General features: G+C 45.9%; 1 protein-coding gene across 5 annotated transcripts in view; it reads right to left on the bottom strand.

Moving 5' to 3' along the window:
* Window positions 1-19,544, bottom strand: part of stab1 (stabilin 1) — a 280,261-nt gene that overhangs the window by 63,812 nt on the left and 196,905 nt on the right. For all 5 annotated transcript variants that reach the window (XM_056273194.1, XM_056273192.1, XM_056273193.1 and 2 more), the window contains 6 exons: window positions 8,570-8,641; window positions 8,235-8,354; window positions 8,108-8,155; window positions 5,283-5,363; window positions 1,014-1,151; window positions 751-876 (listed from right to left, as the gene is read on the bottom strand). In XM_056273194.1, the coding sequence (XP_056129169.1) occupies window positions 751-876; window positions 1,014-1,151; window positions 5,283-5,363; window positions 8,108-8,155; window positions 8,235-8,354; window positions 8,570-8,641 (585 nt within the window). The remainder of the gene's footprint in view (window positions 1-750; window positions 877-1,013; window positions 1,152-5,282; window positions 5,364-8,107; window positions 8,156-8,234; window positions 8,355-8,569; window positions 8,642-19,544) is intronic.

The following is a 19,544-nucleotide window of genomic DNA, read 5'->3' on the forward strand; positions in this document are numbered from 1 at the left end:
CTGCAAATGTGAGTTTGCCATCTTCCCACACCAGAAGTTTTATGTCCAGCATGTCCTGGAGTCTGCCTGCTGCTCCATCTACTGATCTCTCAGCCAGAATCAGAATCAGAATACTTTATTCACCCCCGAGGGGAAATTGGGTATTGCTCATTGATACTTTAGCTGCCAACCCATTAGCCTTCACCTGTCTCCCTGTCTCCCATCATCATTAATGTCACCTGTCTATCTAACCCCAGTCTGTGTTTTCCAGATCATCCCTCTGTCATTTCTATCCTGTTTTGCCCACACTCTTAGTTTTCCCATAACGTTCTCAGCCTATTTTGACTTCGCTTTTGCCACCATTTTTGGACTCATCTGCTTTTATGACTGACTCTGTTAACAACCCTGCCTGTGATCTGGACCACGCTTTGCTTGTTGTTTTTAGTAATTTGTATGACATTAAACTTTTAAGTGTTGAATCAGCATCTGATTCAGGTCAACAATTGAGTTCCCCACCAGTAAGCGTGACAGTTTCATTCTACTGAATCTCTGCTGATGGAGGTGGTGAATGGGTGCTGCTTCTGGCTCAGTGTGACTGCTGCTCCACCAGGAACACCAGAACTAGACAGATGTCTATGGAATGGCTCTCTTGGAAAGTCTTATTTCCTTTAAAGATCAGTGCTTTTATGGTAACGTTACCTCGAAATACTGTAAATATATTTGCTGAGACATTATGTGGAAAAATAAACCAACATACAGCTGCAACACTACCTTGAGGAGAGGTGGGGTCTTGATGGTCAGTGGAGTCAGGATTTTGTCGATATGGTGGATCACTCCATCGGTGGTTAGGAAGTCACTTCTTACTATCCTGGACACATTATTAATAAACACAGACCCCTACACACACACACACACACACACACACACACACACGCACGCACGCACGCACACAAGTTTACGTGCACAGACAGAAGTATAGCTTGGTGTTTGTCAGCTTGATGTGTCTATACATGTGAGTGTGAATGTGTATTCACCTCATGGACAGTAAACCTCAGTGTTTGTCCTGACAAGGTGACGGCCTGGCTGGTGGTTTTGAGGTCGCTGAGGGTCAAAGTCTCACATCTGATGATGTGATACTGAACTATCTGAGACAACACAGCCACCCTTGGTATCTATACACACACAGGCAGGTAGAATTAAAGTGGTGAAATTCTGCATAGAAAGTTGACACCTACCCCAAGCTGGGGTAGGTATCAACTTTCTATCAAGTGCTTTACATAAAACATTAAAGGCATTAAGAAAAGCAATATAAGGCAATATAAAGACACCTAAAAAGAAATAAAACGAGAGTACATATTACAGTGCAGTGTAAGATGAAAAAAGCTTCAAATTTAGTTAATCGTAGGCAGCGGCAAACAGGAAAGTCTTCAGCCTTGATTTAAAAGAACTGAGAGTTGCAGCAGACCTGTTTGTTCCAGATATGTGGTGCATAGAAATTGAAAGCTGCCTCTCCATGTTTAGTTTTGACTTTGGGGACAGAAAGCAGACCTGTCCCAGATGATCTGAGATGTCTGGATAGTTCATAGCGTAGCAGTAGATCAGAAATGTATTTTGGACCTAAACCATTCAGTGCTTTATAAACCAAGAGCAGAGTTTTAAAATCAATTGTTTGATGGACAGCGTGCCAGTGTAGTGGCCTCAGGACTGTTATGATGTGACCCACTCTTGTGGTCTTAGTAAGGACTCGAACAGCAGCGTTCTGAATCAGCTGCAGCTTTTTGATCAATCTTTTAGACCTGGGAAGACACCATTACAGTAGTCGAATCAAGTGAAGATAAATGCATGGACAAGTTTTTCCAAATCCTGTTGAGACATAAATCCTTTAATTCTTGATATATTCGTCAGGTGATGATGGTAAGCTGACTTTATAATTATCTTAATGTGGTTATTGGAATTCAAGTCTGAGTCCCTGACTAGACCCAGATTTCTGGCTTGGATTGTGGTTTTTAACATAACCAATTGTAGCTGAGAGCTGACTTTTAATCGATCTTCCTTGGTTCCAAAGACAATCACTTACTTCAGTTTTATCTTTGTTTAACTGAAGAAAATTCAGAGATCTCCAATCATTGATTTGTTCATTGCAATTACTCAGTGCTTATATGGGATTATAGTGATATGATTATGTAAATCTGTGTGTCGTTTACATAATTATTACCATAATTTGGACTAGTGGGAGCATATAGATGTTAAACAGAAGCAAACCCAGCATGGAGCCTTGGGGCACTCCACATGTCATTTTTGTCTGCTCAGATTTGCAATTATCTATAGACAAAAAGCAGTCCCTTTTCTTTAAGTGTCTCCAAATCAAGTTCCTCAGCAAAGATTCTACTGGTTGATTAGTGGGATCAGGTGTGTAACTGCTTGGCTGGAACAAAAACCTTCACCCACACTGGCCCTTTCTGAATAAGATTGCCCACCCCTGGTCAAGATATTCTTTGTTTTGGATTTTTTCCCCCTTTTTCGCCCCAGTTGTACTTGGCCAATTACCCTACTCTTGTGAGCCATCCTGGTCACTGCTCCATCTCCTCTGCCGATCCGGGGAGGGCTGCAGACTACCACACGCCTCCTCTGATACAATGTGGAGTTGCCAGCCGGTTCTTTTCACCTGACAGTGAGGAGTTTCACCAGGGAGACATAGTTCATGGGAGGATCACGCTACTCCCCCGTTACCCCCCCGACCAGGCGCCCCGGCCAGGTGCCCCAACCAACCAGAGAAAGCGCTAGTACAGCAACCAGGACACATACCCACATCTGGCTTCCCACCTGCAGACACGGCTAATTGTGTCTGTAGGGATGTCCGACCAAGCCGGAGGTAACACAGGGATTCGAACCGGCAATCTCCGTGTTGGTAGGCAACAGAACAGACCGCTACACTACCTGGACGCCCAGGTTATTCTTTTTTAAGAGTGGCTTGATGACTGCAGTTTTCAGGGCCTGTGGGAAGAGACCTGAAAGAAGAGATGTGTTGACAATTTGTAGAAGATCTGAGGCCATGCAATTTGAAACGTTTTTGAAAAAGCCTGTCGGTCGAATACCAAGGCAGCAGGAGGAGGATTTCAGATGTCCCCCAAGGTTTTATGGTTGACGGGATCAAATTGTGTCATGCTCTTTGAAAGGATTTTAGGTGGACACAGGGACAACTCAAACTACCTACTATGGAGGCACTGACTGCCAGTTTAATTTTCTGAATTTTGTCATTGAAGAAGGAGGGAAATTCATTGAAGGACCTGGTAGGTAGAAATTCAGACTACTACCACAGGAGGGTTTGTTGGTCTGTTAATAGTAGCAAACGAGGCACATACATTATATTTGTTTTTGGCAATGATGTCAGAGAAGTAGGACTGCCTTGCATTTCTCAGTTCAGAATTATAAATGTGCAGTCTCTATTTATAGATTTCATAATGAACAGTACATTTCTTTTTCGCCATTTGCATTCAGCTTTAAAAAAAAACTCCTTTTATCTATTCTGACCAGTGGGGCACATCTCCATGGAGATCTTTTCTTACCAGAGACCACTTTCACCTTAACAGGTGCAATAGCATCGATAACATCTGTAATATTAGAATTAAAATGGTCTACGAGCTCACTGACTGAGACCTGAGAGAGGGTGGGTGTGGAAGAGAAAGCCTGAATAAATATTTTACTGGTGTGTTCAGTGATATGCCATTTTGTTTGAGTATTTGTGTTCATGGAGATAGTATTCTCAAAGAAAACACAGGAATGATTGGAGAGAGCAACACCAGTCACCACAACCTTAGAAATGTTCAGACCCTTGGAGATAAGTAAGTCCAGAGGTGGCCCTTGTTGTGTGTGGGCTCCGTCACATGCTGAGTCAGTCCATAGTTATCAAGAACACAACACAGTTGTGTAGTTCCTCTATCTTGGGGGTTGTCAGCATGGATGTTTAAATCACCAGCGGTAACTACACTGTCATATTCAATACAGGTTATAGACAGCAGCTCAGTTAAGTCATCAATAAAGTTTGCGTTGTATTCAGGTGGCCTGTAGATATTAAGAACTATAACTCAAGAAGAGGAATTCAACTGAAGAGCCACATATTCAAAAGAAGCAACATCTCCATTAGATATCTCCTTGCATTGGAGCGAATCATTAAACAAAACGGCAACTCCACCTCCTTTCTTATGCTGTCTGGTTTCTCTCACCAAACTGAAGTTGGCAGGGGTTGACTTAGTAAGAACAGTTGCACTGGTGTCTTGGTCTCATCAGGTTTCAATTAAAACAATAAGATGTGATTGTGCTTGATGATAAAATCATTGATTAAAATGTTTTTCCTGCCAAACACCTGAGGTTTAGTAAGGCTATATTTACTGTGATAAGAGTATTGTCGCTGTGACACGGGGATCGCTGATTCGAATCCCCGTGTTACCTCCAGCTTGGTCGGGCATCCCTACAGACACAATCGGCCGTGTCTGCAGGTGGGAAGCTGGATGTGGGTATGTGTGCTGGTCACTGCACTAGCGCCTCCTCTGGTCGGTCGGGGTGCCTGTTTGGGGAGGAGGGGGAACTGGGGGGAATAGCGTGATCCTCCCATGAACTATGTCTCCCTGGTGAAACACCTCACTGTCAGGTGAAAAGAAGCGGCTGGTGACTCCACATGTATCGGAGGAGGCATGTGGTAGTCTGCAGCCTCCCCGGATCAGCAAAGGGGGAGAAGGAGCGACAGGGCCAGCTCGGAGGAGTGGGGTACAATTGGGGAGAAAAAGGAAAGGGGGGCGGATATAAAAAAAATGGATCATCGGTGTAGTATAGACAGTTGTTGATGTTGTTGAACAAATTATTTTCTGGGTCGATATCATTTTCCATATCCTGTGATTTGTGTTTGGAATATCTGAACATCTTTAATTCTTTTTTCCATGTTCTCTAATCCTTGCTGTTAGCTGATCATCAGTGTCTGCAGCTGGAGATGAAGACTACTATCTGGTCTGCTCATGGTTGTGTAGAATGTTTTACTTAGCATGTTGTATTGACTGGTGTTTGAACCTTGTTGTGTTGTTCTGTAAACACTATACATTTTCAAGATCTAATAGTAGTAACAGTAACAATACATTTAATAGTGGTAGTAGTAGTAATAGTCGTATTAGCATCTGTAGTAGTAGGGGAATATAGTATTAGAATAAGTCATAATAGTAATAGAAGTACTAGTACTAGTGGTATTAGTATATGTAGTAGTCGCCGTATTACTATGACAATAGGAACCTTTAATATGCAGTGTTTGTACGTACAGAGAAGTCTTTATTGGTTTCCTCCAAGGGAACAAACACAGTGAAGCGACGTTCTGAGAGGTCTGAAACTGGTAAAACAGCCTGGGAAAAAAGTGACAAGATGGCGACAGTCTTCAGTTATTTCCTACCAAAGTGGGTTAATATTGTCAAACCGAGTCAGGGCTCCAGGCATAAATAAATGAATGAATGAATGAATGAATGAATAAATAAATTATATATAGGAGCCCCAAAATATGTAGGAGCCAAATCAAACTTTCAGGAGCCAGAATATAGTGATGTCATACGCAACACTGTTAAAGGGCTGCCTCCCACTGCTTCTTCTTTCCCCGCTGTACCGTCTGCCTTTGTTTGCTCTGCCTTCCATAGTCTACACCAGCGTTTCCCAAACCTCTCCTGGAGGACTACCTGTCCTGCATGTTCTAGATCTCGCCCTGCTCCAACACAGCTGATTTACATGATCAGGTTGTTATTAACCGTCTTCATAATGAGTTGATCATTTGAGTCAGCTGTGTTGAAGCAGACCGAGCAACAACACAATCCCTTGGCGTTTTTATGTTTTCTTTACTGTCACCACGCTTCTTCACAGTTCCTTTTCTAAAATGACTCGAACCGCTAACGAACTCTGTTCTACCAGCAATCTCTTGTCTTACTTGAGCACAAAACGTGCAGCACATTGTCCCCTTGTCATAACGTGACCAGGGGAACTCTTGTAGCCCAGCTGATTTAAACTGTCTTGTAGAGATGGGAGCTGCAGGGACGGGAGAGGAAGACTCCAGTCACTGTGCTGCACTTGGTCATCATCATCTGTAAAGGACGGCACACTGACTGAATCGGGCTGGGATGACGCACATGTCACTTGAGAACGTTCACTGGTCGAGTTGGTCTCCACCTCGCCAGCATCTGATGTAGAGGAGGCTGGGTTTGGACGGGCAGGGAGTGAGAAAAAAGTCTGATGTTTTTCGTTTGCGCATTTCGTTTTCTTGCCAGCTGGCTAACAAGACCCCGAGATACTTGAACTCCTCCACTTGAGGTTAGCTCCAGTTAGCTACATCTAACTTCTAAATTCAAACTACCTCCAACTAAACACCGGTCATAAAGTGAACATTTAAAATGTTTAACCCGATAAACGTGACGCTAAACTATCTTCAACCACGGCTTCTGTTCATGTGTACAGCCGACACTTCACCAGCCGCAGGCCAGGAGCGCAGGCCGAGTTTATGTATTGGAAACCGTACAGGGATTCACACGACGGGCCAGGTGGGTGCAGGCGCAAGAGGAGATGTCAGTTCAGTACACAAACAAAACGTATGGCCATTGAGTTTTTTTTTTTGCTTGTGGGTAATTGTGGCCACTGGCAACTGGCAGGGAAAAAAAGGGATGCAAAATTAAAAAGTTAGTCGCATTGGCGACCATTTTAGTCGCCATCTGGAGCCCTGCGGGTCCTGAGGTCCTGCAGGCTTTCTGCTCATGTGGAACGTCAGGCAGTGTGTCAGGCCAGTCTGACAGAAACGTTGGAGCTTGGTGACGATGCGTACCAATCACTTTTAAAGGCTGACATGAAGGTCATCCAGCAAAAAACAAATATGGTGTGTCCTTCTTTTTCCCTCCCAACGTTTCCTTTTTCTCTCCACCTAACTATCACGGAAAGACTAAAACTGCCAAGAAATATTGCACACATGGTCACCACAAACACCATGTGGACTAGCTCACACGGCAAGGGTTTCTGATTGATGCGAATGGAGCTGTGATCAGAAACTGAACTCCAAAACAAAACCACAAATGTACAAAACAAGATCTGACTGCAGAGCAGAACTACATTTCTTCTTTTAAAGTACCCTCCACTCCAACATGTGTTTCTCCTACGTTTGTGTCTCCTAAATGTATGGCCTTGACTATACTGACTTGTACCTTTGTCACTAGAGCAGTGTTTTCACATTCCTGTACTGGAGGAAGAGCCGTCTGTGCACTTCCCTAAAATCTGAGATTCAAACGTACGCAAGCTAGATTTGGTACCTCATAAATTCGAAAGCCAGTCACTGTCTAATACATAAATGCAGGGTGGGCGAAGACACCTGAAACCTCCAGCGCAGAGCAGACTTGTCAGTCCAGAGAGTGAGTTTGCATTAGCATAGGTAAAGGTTTTGACAGCAAACATGGCGGAGTGTGCAGTTTTTGGATGTAGCGCTTCCTTCCACTAGCTACCAAACAATCCCACGATACTGCTGGAACGGTTGGAATTTATTTACAGACATCGGGCTCACACGCCTACAAACCTACGTCAGCTGATAATATCTAACAGGGATACAGGACTTGGAGATGGATGTGAGACAGGAATATTTATCCAGTGTTACTGACGCAACTTCAGCCAGCTAGCTAGTCCGTCTTGTAGCAGTTCTCCATCCTGACATTTCCAATCAGAAATGTTCTCCTTTTGGATTTAAACCCTTTTTCTTCCATTTTCCTTCCCTTTTTGCTACTGCTGCAAAGATTCCATTTATCCAAGAGAATGTAATCCAATTTAATATTTCATAATCTAATTTAATAACTTTAATCTATTCTAATCTGATATATTCTATTCTCTTTAGGATCTTCTCTGGGGTAATTGCTAGAAAGCAGTAGTCAGTGAAGAGTAGGTTTTCCTGCGAGGTTAGGTTCTTCTGTTGTCCGGCCTCCTGCCTCACTGTGAGGGTGAATTACATGTAGCAGTGACACACACAGTAAGACATACTGGTACAGGCTGGTGTATACCAGTACACACTAGTACATACTACTACATGCAGGTATATACGAACTAATACACACGGATTTACTGGAGGTAAACTAACCTGTAACAAATTGTGGAAGAAAGCATTTTCTGGCCGACGGTAGATCTCCTAAAAGACAGACAAACAGACAGCATGGTAATTTCTTCTAAAAGGGGGGCGTGGTGGTGCGCTTGGTCATGTGACTCACTGTGAAGGTTCTTCCCAGGCAGGTGATTCCGTCGCCGGTGAACGATGGTAAACAGGAGCAGTTCCTCTTCCCCTGACCCAGGTACACACACCTAGCATACCTGTCACAGCCGCCATTATCCTACACACACACACACACACAGTTATTTCAGCTAGATTACATCAACCCACCCCTCTCAAAAAACAGAAACAAGAGTGGGAGCAGTTCCTCTTCCCCTGACTCAGCTACACACACCTAGCATACCTGCCACAGCCGCCATTATCCTACACACACACACACACACACACACACACACACACACACAGGGAGACAGAGAGAGCATCCGTAGGACTTACAGTCTGGCAGGGGTTGAGTGGGAAGCAGACCCTTCCTGATCCAGCAAAACCACGCAGACAACTACAGGCCGTCTGAAGGCACAAAAACAAAGAGAGACAAAAACAGCCAGTCAAAAAACAACAGTTGGCAAAACTGTCCCATTTTGCTCTTCGTTCATCAATCAGTCAACTAATCTATATTTTCATCTCCTATTAATGCTCTCCTGTTGCTGTCAGTCATGTTTTTTAAAATGCAGAGCATTCGCAGCAAGGAGAAAGAGGAGGAGAAACAGGTCCATGCCAGTGCATGCAGTCACAAGAGCTACTCCTGACGATGACACACCACTGATTACCATGGGACACATGATTATCCTTACTGACAAAACCCAAGCGATTGACTACCTGTCTCTTCTGTCCTCAGACAGGTCCCTACCCCTCCCACACACAAAGCAGGCAATACTTGATCTGATTTTGACTCGGGACTGCCCCACAGCAAATCTGACTGTCACCCCCTACATCTGTCAGACCACTTCTTTATTCAATTCAAGACCTCCTTACTAGAACATCCTCACATTCCTCCACAAAGGGTCTCCTTCCGCGAAAACTTCCAGTCCCTTACACCGACCCAGCTCTCCAATGAGGTCTTGGCTTCCATGCCTCCTCATAATGAATTCTCTTCACTCACTGTCAACGAGGCTACAGACATTCTGTTCCTCACTAACCTCCTCTCTTAACAATCTCTGCCCTCTAGCATCCAATCCTGCTTGAAACGCATCCCCCACCCCCCCAGTCCATGGCTCACCGAGGTCATCAGAGAGCAAAGGGTGGGGCTCAGAGCGGCAGAGAGAAAATGGCATAAAACCAGAGAGTCCACTTACCTCAGTGACTATCAGTATCTCCTAGCATCATTCTTCTCCAGCTTAAACACAGCTAAGATCACTTACTATCAGGACCAGTTCTGTGGTGCCACTGATGCTCGAAAAAAGGTTTTTCTGGGGTCCGCGGTGGTGTAGCGGTCTAAGCATCGGCTTTGTGTCAATGCAGTTGCCCACTGGGGACCGGGGTTTGCGCCTCGGTCTCATCAGATCCGACTATGGCCGGACTCGATGAAGCAGCAATAATTGGCAACGTTGTCTTCGGGAGGGGGACGGAGTCGGTTTGTGTTCGTCACATGAATGCATCTCTGTGTGTGTGGGTAAAAGCAGTGGTTCGGCCTGGATTTGCCTTGTCACGGAAGTGGTGAGGCGTCTCCTTCAAGACTGCTGGCTGGAGAGATGCAGTTGGCGAACGCATGCAGTACGAGGGTGGGTGTTGGAACTAGAATAGGGATCGATTGGCCACTAAATTGGGAGAAAAAGGGAAAAATTAGAAATAAATTTACTGCTTTTAACTCATTCCTCAATCCACCTCCTCCTCCGCCCTCCATGCTGCTCACTCCCGATGTGTTCACCTCGTACTTTACTGATAGGTTCTGCCATCAGTAACAGTTCTCTGTGCGTGACCAACTCTGACTGCCGCTGCCAGCTAACAGTGCCCCACTCACCTCATTCTCCCCCCTGACCGGGGAGGAAGTCTCCAAGCTTCTGCTGGACTCTTGTCCCACTAACTGTCTGCTGGACCTGATACCATCCAACCTCCTACAGACCATTGCCCGTGCACTTAACCCTGCAGTCACACACATCATCAATGGGTGTGTTCCCCACTGCATTTAAGCAAGCTCGGGTCACCCCGCTGCTCAAAAAAAACCTACACTAAACCCAGCCCAGGTTGAAAACTACAGACCGGTTTCACTCTGACCCTTTCTTTCAAAAATACTTGAGTGCACGGTCTTTAACCAAGTCTCTGAATTCCTTTCTGAGAACACTTTGTACGATCCAAATCAGTCTGGCTTTAAGCAGAATCACTCTACCGAGACTGCACTCCTGTCGGTGATACAATCACTCACTGCGTTTGGCTACAGCTGCTGGTCAGTCATCAACTTCATTGCTGCTACATCTTTCAGCTGCCTTAGACATGGTTAATCATCAAATCCTCCTCTCCACACTCACTGAGCTTGGTATCACAGGATCTGCCCTCTGCTGATTAATGTCCTACCTCTCAGGGAGATCTTTTTGATTATCTTGGAGGGGAGAAGTGTCCAAACCGCACGGCTTATCCACAGGAGTACCTCATGGGTCAAAGCTCGGTCCACTTCTCTTCTCAATATATACAACCTCACTTGGTGCAATCATCCGCTCCTATGGTTTTTCATATCATTGCTATGCTGACAATGCACAGCTCTTTCTATCATTTCCGCCAGATGACCTCACAGTCTCAGTACGGATATCATCATGACTTGCTGGTATCTCTACATGGATGAAAGAACACCACCTTCAGCTTAACCTATCTAAGACGGCGCTCCTTGTCATCCCAGCCAGTCCAGCGTTACAACAACAGATCAATATCTAGCTCGGATCAACCCAACTCATGCCCACAAAGTCTGCCTGAAACCTGGGTGTCATGATTGATGACCAACTAACCTTTAAGGTTCACATGGCCTCGATTGCTCAGTCGTGCCGAATTGCCTTGTACAATATCAGGAAAATTAGACGCTACCTGTCTGAGCATGCAGCACAACTCCTGGTACAGGCTCTTGTTATATCACACATTGACTACTGCAGCTCCTGTAATGGCAAAATTTAGACTTGCACTTTTGTTGAACTTCTGCCATTAGAGATCATCTGTTTGTCCTGTACTTGCACTTTTGTTGAACTTCTGCTATCAGAAACCACTTTGGGCCACGACCGATATCCAAACGCAAACCAAGAACTGGTCTGGACTGGCTTTCTACCTAAGGTGTAACCACGAAACATTCCGTTTCCCTTTCTCCCTTTCCTGTTTTCTGTGTATAAACATGGCTGCGGGACTACCCCTGTTTGAGCTTCTCTGACAGACTGCATAGCACTCTGTTACGACGTTGCTCCTCTTGCAAGAATTAAATTCAGATAAACAACTCTTCCTCATTTGTCTGTTATTCCAATTCTCACCAGAGACGTTGCAAAGACAAAATGTTTTTGTTTCCGCAACAATTTGGTGTCAGAAGTGGGATCCCTTGAGTGATCGTCTGGGACGAAGGCAGACAGTGGCTGGCCACCCTGAGAAGAGATTTCCAGCCTCAAACTCGGCATTATGAGACACGAGGGCTGGCTGCCGGAGGCCCCGGACCGTCACCACTGGGATTCCACGAACTCAATTAACAACTGAATTAGATACTCGTGAGTTTTGAAATTTCACCTAATTTCGCACCAAGGTTCATCATATTTGTCATAATGATCGAGGGCCATTTCTAAGTCCGGGACTTAGAACAAGATAAATTGCTTTCAGATTGGTTGTGCCGTAAAACGAACCGACAATTGCTTTCAGATGGGTTGTGCCATAAACAAACCAATCCCTTACAGAGACGTCTGTATTGTAAGAGAACTGTGCACAGGTTCCTCATCCGGGATGGGGAATAAAGGAACAAAGGGACCTCCTGAGGGCCCGATTGTGGATATTATGAGGAATAAGTGGGGCAAAAGAAGTGTGAGTTGTCTATCAACATGGGTAAAGAAATTTGAATTCCCAGAGGGAGGATCATTGAGTAAGAAAAGACTCAATGAATTAGAAGTGAAGCTGAAAGAAAAAGAAAGTGAACAGAGAAAGAAAAAGAAAGTGTCAGTGAAGATTGAGAAGACATTGAAACACACTGAATGTTTGAATAAGTGGAAAAAGGAAGCAGAGACACGAGAAAGGAAGAAGTTACAGAAAGAACTACCCAGTTCAAAAGGGGAAAAAATAGTAATACACAGAATAGTTATACACATGAAACCAAAACCCCATACTCACACACCTCTTCGCTGGACCCTGACCTCGACACCCACCCACTGATCCGTCACCAAGCCCCAGACCAACCCCAGCCACCACCGTACACACATCTGCAGGCTCCACCGGAACCTCAACACCCTCCGCCTGAAGCCAGACCGGTTGCCCAACCATCAGCACCACGGGCATCCGGGTATCCAGTGGACTCCTCTGTCCCGCCTCTGCCCCAATTACCAGGTCCTTTGTTCGGTGCGACTGGGCTGAAGTACGACGATGAACCCCCTAGCTTTTCTCCCATTGCCAACAGAACCCGTCAACATCAGCATGGACCAGTTCAGAAGGAACTCCATATGTATCACGCTGTTGGCAATGGTGGGAGAGGTGGCAGAGGACGAGGAGGTAGGGGACGAGGCAACTTCAATGATAGGCGGGGTGGAGACCGTGGACATGGTTTCGGACGGAATCCTGAGCAAGACGATGTGTGCTACCACTGCGGTCAGAAGGGACACTGGGCACGTGATTGCCTGAGCAGAAGAACGGGTGGTCAGCGGGCATCACATCAATCTGCCAACAACAACAACAAATCAGACTGACGACGATCGGTGGAGGGTGGAGAGGGAAGGCCTCTGGACAATGAGCTGCGACTAACACCATCGGAGAGAGGTATTGCATCACCACATACACAAATAGGATTTCACACACTGCTGCAATGAAGACATGCTTGCTCACACCGTTCATAGCAATGAAGACATGCTTGCCAATGCTGCTACTGATAAAGGGACACACGGCACCTATGTTAAGTACACATCAGGGGCATTTAAGAAACTGCCCGAATATACATTGATAGTGAGAGGATAGAAAATAGTTTTTCTAGTCGATTCCGGGGCGACAAACTCCGTGATTAGGGCATCAGAATTCCCAAACAAACCAGAAATGAGTGGAAACCATGTTTACTCTATGGGCGCATCAGGCCAAAGGGTTAAAGAAAGCATCACCATGCCACTCAATTGCGAGGATGCTCCAAATTCCAAACTTATGCATGCCTTTTTGCTGTCAGATCTGTGCCCCATGAATCTCATGGGCAGAGACCTGATATGTAAAATGGGCATATGCCTAATTTCCACACCAGAGGGCATCAAAATTCGTAAAGTGTCCAAATTGGGCCCTGATATTTCTCACTCACTAGTGCATTACAGTCCACAACATTTGCTGTATGCCTACGAGTGGAAACTACAACAACAGTAAATCAAGTATGAAATGATGATCGAGGTGGAGCGACGAATCTCCCCTATTAGCACTGACCTTATGACACCGGAGGATCTGTATTGCACCTTTTATGTGTCAGAAGGGCCGGATGAGCAATATAAGCACACATGGTACCACCAGAAATATGACAGGCTTTCAATCACTACCATTTATTGGACACAACATAGATGTGCAGCAGCTGTTTCGCTCACAACAGAGCAGGATGATTTGTACAGGGTTAGAGGAGCTAGGCTACATATCTCGTTGGCCAAGCATAAGCGAGACAAGTGGGTGGATCTGGGCCTCTTTGAGGCCGAGTGCTCTCGCATTAGTGAGTGGGCACCAACGTCTGATCTGTCCCCCTTGTTCTCTCCAGCACATGGCTGCTACAAAAAGGGTTTCCAAATATCCGTACATGCCGAACGGTCTGGCTCAGCTGGTGCCAGACCATGGGCCCCAAGGACATATTTACTGGTTCAACACGGAGGCCGCTAACATACCTGCCTTGCAGGAGGTTCCAAAATCTCTTTGGGCAGCTCACAAGTATGATGTGGGCCTTACCAAAGGCTGTGAGCCTGTGGTGATCACTCCAAAATCTACATTTAGGCCTTGCAAACAACAGTACCCACTGAAGCAGGAGGCCATAGATGGCATAACACCAGTGTTCGAATCTCTCAAAGATGCAGGAGTAATTGTTCCCTGTGAGAATTCACCAGTACGTACTTCTTTATTTCCTGTAAAGAAAATCAGAGACAAAGACCAACCAATCAAGTGGCGATTTGTACAAGACCTGCAGGCTGTGAATGCAGCGGTGCAACCGCGTGCACCTAATGTTCCAAACCCATACACAATTTTGTCTCAAGTTCCGTCGGACGCTGTCTATTTTTCGGTCGTCGACTTATCAAATGCATTTTTCAGTGTCCCGGTCCATCTGGATAGCCAGTTTTGGTTTGCGTTCAATTTCAACGGCAAAGCTACACATTCACGCAATTGTGCCAAGACTATTGTGAAAGTCCCACCATTTACAATGAGGCTCTTCAACACAGCCTCGTACCACTTTGCCCAACACCAGGGATGGCCTTGTTACAACACGTGGATGACCTCATGATTTGCAGCCCCTCCCATAAGCAATGTGAATCAGACATGATTGTATTGCTGAAACAGCTAGCACAGGAAGGACACAAGATTGGTTTGCCCAAATTATAATTTGTTCAAACAAGTGTTGTATTTCTGGGTCATGTGATCACAGCAGAGGGCAAATCTCTCTCTCCCAAACGCGTGGAAGCAATACAGAATTTGGCCAAACCTGTCACAAAAAGGCAGCTAATGTTATTCCTAGGCATGTGTTCTTACTTCAGGAATTTCATTCCAAATTACGCAGTATTGGAAGCTCCTTTGGGGGCGATGATTCATGGCAAGGGCCTCCAATCTCATGACAAGGTAGTATGGATGCCAGAGGCTGAACGAGCCTTTGCGAGACTCAAACTGACATTGCAAACTGCCCCTACACTAGGACTACCTGACCTGACTCGACCATTCACACAGACTGTAGACGAAAGACACGGCTGTATGGCATCTGTCCTTTTACAGGATCATGAAGGGAAACTAAGACCAGTTGCTTATTTTTCGGCTAAGCTCGACCCTGTCACAGCCGGCTTCCCCCACTGTCTCAGGGCTGTTGCTGCTGTTGAAAAAGCTGTGATGACGTCTAGAGAAATTGTTGGCTACAATGACATGACTCTGCTTGTTCCGCATGCTGTCTCTATGATACTGCTTGAACAAAAGACCTCTCATCTTTCCACAGCATGCTGGCTTAGATACAATACAGTCCTACCTAACATGCCCAACATCATCGTTAAATGATGCACTGTCCTCAACCCTGCTACTCTCCTGCCTACTCCTGGGGATAGGGAAGAACATAATTGTGTAACTGTCCTCCAGCAGGCCTGCACTCCCCGTCCTGACCTCCAGGAAGTGCCGTTATTTAACCCTGACTTTGTCATGTTTGTTGATGGTTCCACCTCTCGTGACCCTCACTCTGGTCAGAACAATGTTGGCTATGCTGTTTGCTCTCCCCATGAAACCTTGCTTGCCGAACCTTTACCCTTCCACCTCTCTGCTCAAGCAGCTGAACTTGTTACACTGACGGAGGCATGCAAATTGGCTGAAGGTAAGACGGTGACCATTTACACAGACTCTAGGTATGCATTTGGCGTAGTACATGATTTCGGTGCTCTGTGGAAACACAGGAAATTTCTAAAGTCAGATGGCAAACTTATTCTACATCACGACAAGGTCACTGGCTTATTTGATGCTATTTTGCTACCTATATCTATTGCTGTCTGTAAATGTCAGGCACACACTAACAGCACAGATTTTGTCTCCTAAGGCAACGCCAGAGCGGATGCCGCTGCAAAAGTCACAGCGCTGCTTCCATTGCCTGAATGCTCCCAGTTTGTGTCTGTCCCTGTTTCTGTTCCCTCTTCTCTCACATGCTTCAGTCCTTTGCTACTCCGCAGGAGAAACAACCATGGTGCACCTGTGGTTCCACGCTGATAGATGACATGTGGTGGGGACCAGATGGCAAACCCTGTCTTCCCAAACGTTTTTTCCCTCACTTTGCAAAGCTGACGCACGGCTTGGATCATGTGTCGAAAGGGGGGATGTTTGCGTCCTTAACACAGCATTGGGTAACAAAAAGGTTCTCTGTGTATGCCCAAAAATATTGTCAGTCATGCATGACTTGTGCTACTCACAATGCAGGTAAAACAACACCACTCATACAAGCTGCACACCCTCCACCAGATAGACCATTCGAATATTTGATGATGGACTTCATTGAATTAACACCTGCAGAAGGGAAGAAATATTGCTTAGTGATGGTAGACATGTGGTCAAAATGGGTGGAAGCTTTCCCGGCTAAACATCCAAGTGGTAACACAGAAGCTAAGGCATTATTGACAGAAATCACTCCTAAATGGGTATTCCAACCCAGATAAGCAGAGACAACGGCTCCCATTTTGTCGATGCAGCCGTTGAGCAAGTTGAGGAATTTTTGGGAATTGACCTAAGGAAACACTGCGCTTATCATCCCGCCAGTGCAGGAGCAGTGGAAAGAGAAAATGGGACTCTAAAAACAAAACTGGCGAAATGCTGTGAAGAAACAGGCCTATCATGGGTACAGGCATTACCCAGAGTACTGACCTATATGAGAATGAGGAAAAGGTCCAGAAGTAACATAAGCCCATTTGAGATCCTGTTTGGACGGCCACCATCTCTAGGGGTAGAGCCTGTAAACAGGCCCCTCCCCTCCACTGCGCTGCGCTGTGCGAAGATCATGTACATCAGTATTGTAAAAATCTCTCTGCTGTTCTCTCCCAAATCTCTCAACAGGTAAAGTCAGCCCTCCCATCACCAGCCTATGAGCCCCTGCACGACTTGCAGCCAGGAGACTGGGTAGTGGTAAAGGAGCTGAGACGAAAGCACTGGCAATCCAGAAGCTGGCAAGGTCCATTCCAGGTCCTGTTGACCACCCACACAGCTGTAAAGGTCGCCGAAAGGGCCACTTGGACACATGCCAGCCACTGCAGGAAGGTTCCCGAACTCTTTGACGACTTCTCGCCTGCCTTACACCAGAAGCACACAGACACAGGTGAAACATTGACCTTGGTTGACAAAGAGAAGAGGAGAAACGCAGGAGAGTGCAACCAACGGGTTGACGCCACATAGTGGTGTACGACAAACTCTGCTCCCTGTGCAACGAACACACACACACATCACTTCAAGAGACTCACGAGCTCATCATACACTACCTGCTTTTGTTTTTTTGGCCCTGCCTGCTGCTGCGGGAGGGCTCCACCCAGCTCACATCCAGTGGAAACACCACAGCAGGCTATGGGAAAGACGTCCATTTTAACTGTACATCAACTGACGCTACAAGTATTATAGCCATTGCCCTTGTGGTCCTCGCAATGTGTGGATGCTGTGTCATCCCCTGCCTCAGAGGCCTGGCCATGAAAGCCATAGAACGCTCTGTTTCACACCAAATGGTCAAATACTCTGTCTTACATACACCTGAGTGTTTCCAACGCCCTCCCACTTCACCACCTCCGGAGATTGATTCTGATTCCTCTGATTCCGATAATGATTTCTTTTTATAAATTAATGTGTTTTCTTACTTTTGCTTTGCCAGGAGTTTCTGGAATGTCTGTATTCCACAAAAAAACAGCCTGCCTCGCTTTTCCATGAAATGGCTATGACGTGTCTGCGAATAATTCTGTGAATAATTTCCAATTCAGGGGCCAGTTTTACAGACAGAAACACGGCTGTGCAATGGGCTCACCAGTATCGCCCATTGTGGCCAACTTATATATGGAAGAGGTAGAACACAGGGCCCTGAACTCCTTCAGAGGAACACCTCCGAGCCACTGGTTCAGATGTGTGGACGACACATGGGTCAAAATCCAAACACAAGAGGTGCAAGCGTTTACCAACCACATCAACTCAGTGGACAAGAACATTAAGTTCACAAGGGAAGACGTAAAGAACAACAGTTTGCCCTTCTTGGACTGTGACGTCCACATTGGGGAAGACGGGAGCCTCCACATTGGGGTTTACAGGAAACCTACACACACAGACCAATATCTACTTTTCGACTCACACCACCCTCTGGAACACAAACTGGGCATCATCAGAACTCTGCAACACAGAGCTGACAATGTGCCCAGCAGCACTCAGGCCCAACAGGAAGAACACAAACACCTGAGGGGGGCTTTAAAAACCTGCGGCTACCCCAGTTGGACCTTTGTGAAAACTGCAACACGTTCCAGAAAGACCAACCGGGTGAGCGACGAGGAGAAGAGGAACAGAAGGAATAACACAGTCATCCCATATGTTTCTGGGGTCTCCGAGAAACTCAGGGGAATTTTTAACAAACACCGCATCCCGGTATACTTCAAACCCAGCAACACACTCCGACAAAGACTGGTTCATCCCAAAGACCGTGTACCACACACCCGGAAAAGCAATCTGGTGTATGCTGTACAATGCAATGAGGATTGCACTGACCTACTATACATAGGAGAAACCAAACAACCACTACACAAACGGATGGACCAACACAGAAGGCCAAACTCCTCAGGACAAGACTCAGCAGTCTATCTACACCTAAAGGAGAAGACACACTCCTTCCAGGACAGCAACGTACACATTTTGGACAGAGAAGGTAGATGGTTTGAAAGAGGGGTGAAGGAAGCCATCTATGTGAAACTGGAAAAACCATCCCTCAACAGAGGAGGAGGTCTGCGACACCACCTATCTCCCACTTACAATGCCGTCCTTTCATCTCTACCCAGGAGACTCAAGAAGCCTAGCCTCCAAGAACAACAGTCGCTCACTAACGGCTCCAACCACTCTCATGACCACTGAACAATGAAGTCGAAACTACCACCCCCAACCACCGTCGCTGCTAAACAAATGCAAATCAATAGCTCCGATGGCGACAGGCGCGGCTGGACATCTTAGCACAGGAGAGCCACGCATATCAATAGCTCCGATAATGACGGGCGCGGCCATAACATCGGTACACAAAAGAGCCATGGACATCTATAGCTCTGACAATGACTCCTAGAGGATAAATTCTGAGTCTCATCACCAGCCAGTCAGACTAGCTTGGTCTAGTCAGAAAGGCACGAACTGAGGAAGCCTCTTGGATGAGAGGCGAAACGTATTCATGGGTATATACCAAGTCCAGTTGCACTTGATTCAATTCCTTTGGAGAACGGCTATGACAGTTTGTCTTGAATATTCATGAACTGACCTACTTGATGAATACGTTGTGCCTTTCATCTTGTGATGTTTTCTTTTTTTAATGATGTCAATTTTTGAGGTGTCTTCTGTAGTATAATATGGA

This window comes from Lampris incognitus, chromosome 2, assembly GCF_029633865.1.
Source record: "Lampris incognitus isolate fLamInc1 chromosome 2, fLamInc1.hap2, whole genome shotgun sequence".
Classification (NCBI taxonomy): domain Eukaryota; kingdom Metazoa; phylum Chordata; class Actinopteri; order Lampriformes; family Lampridae; genus Lampris; species Lampris incognitus.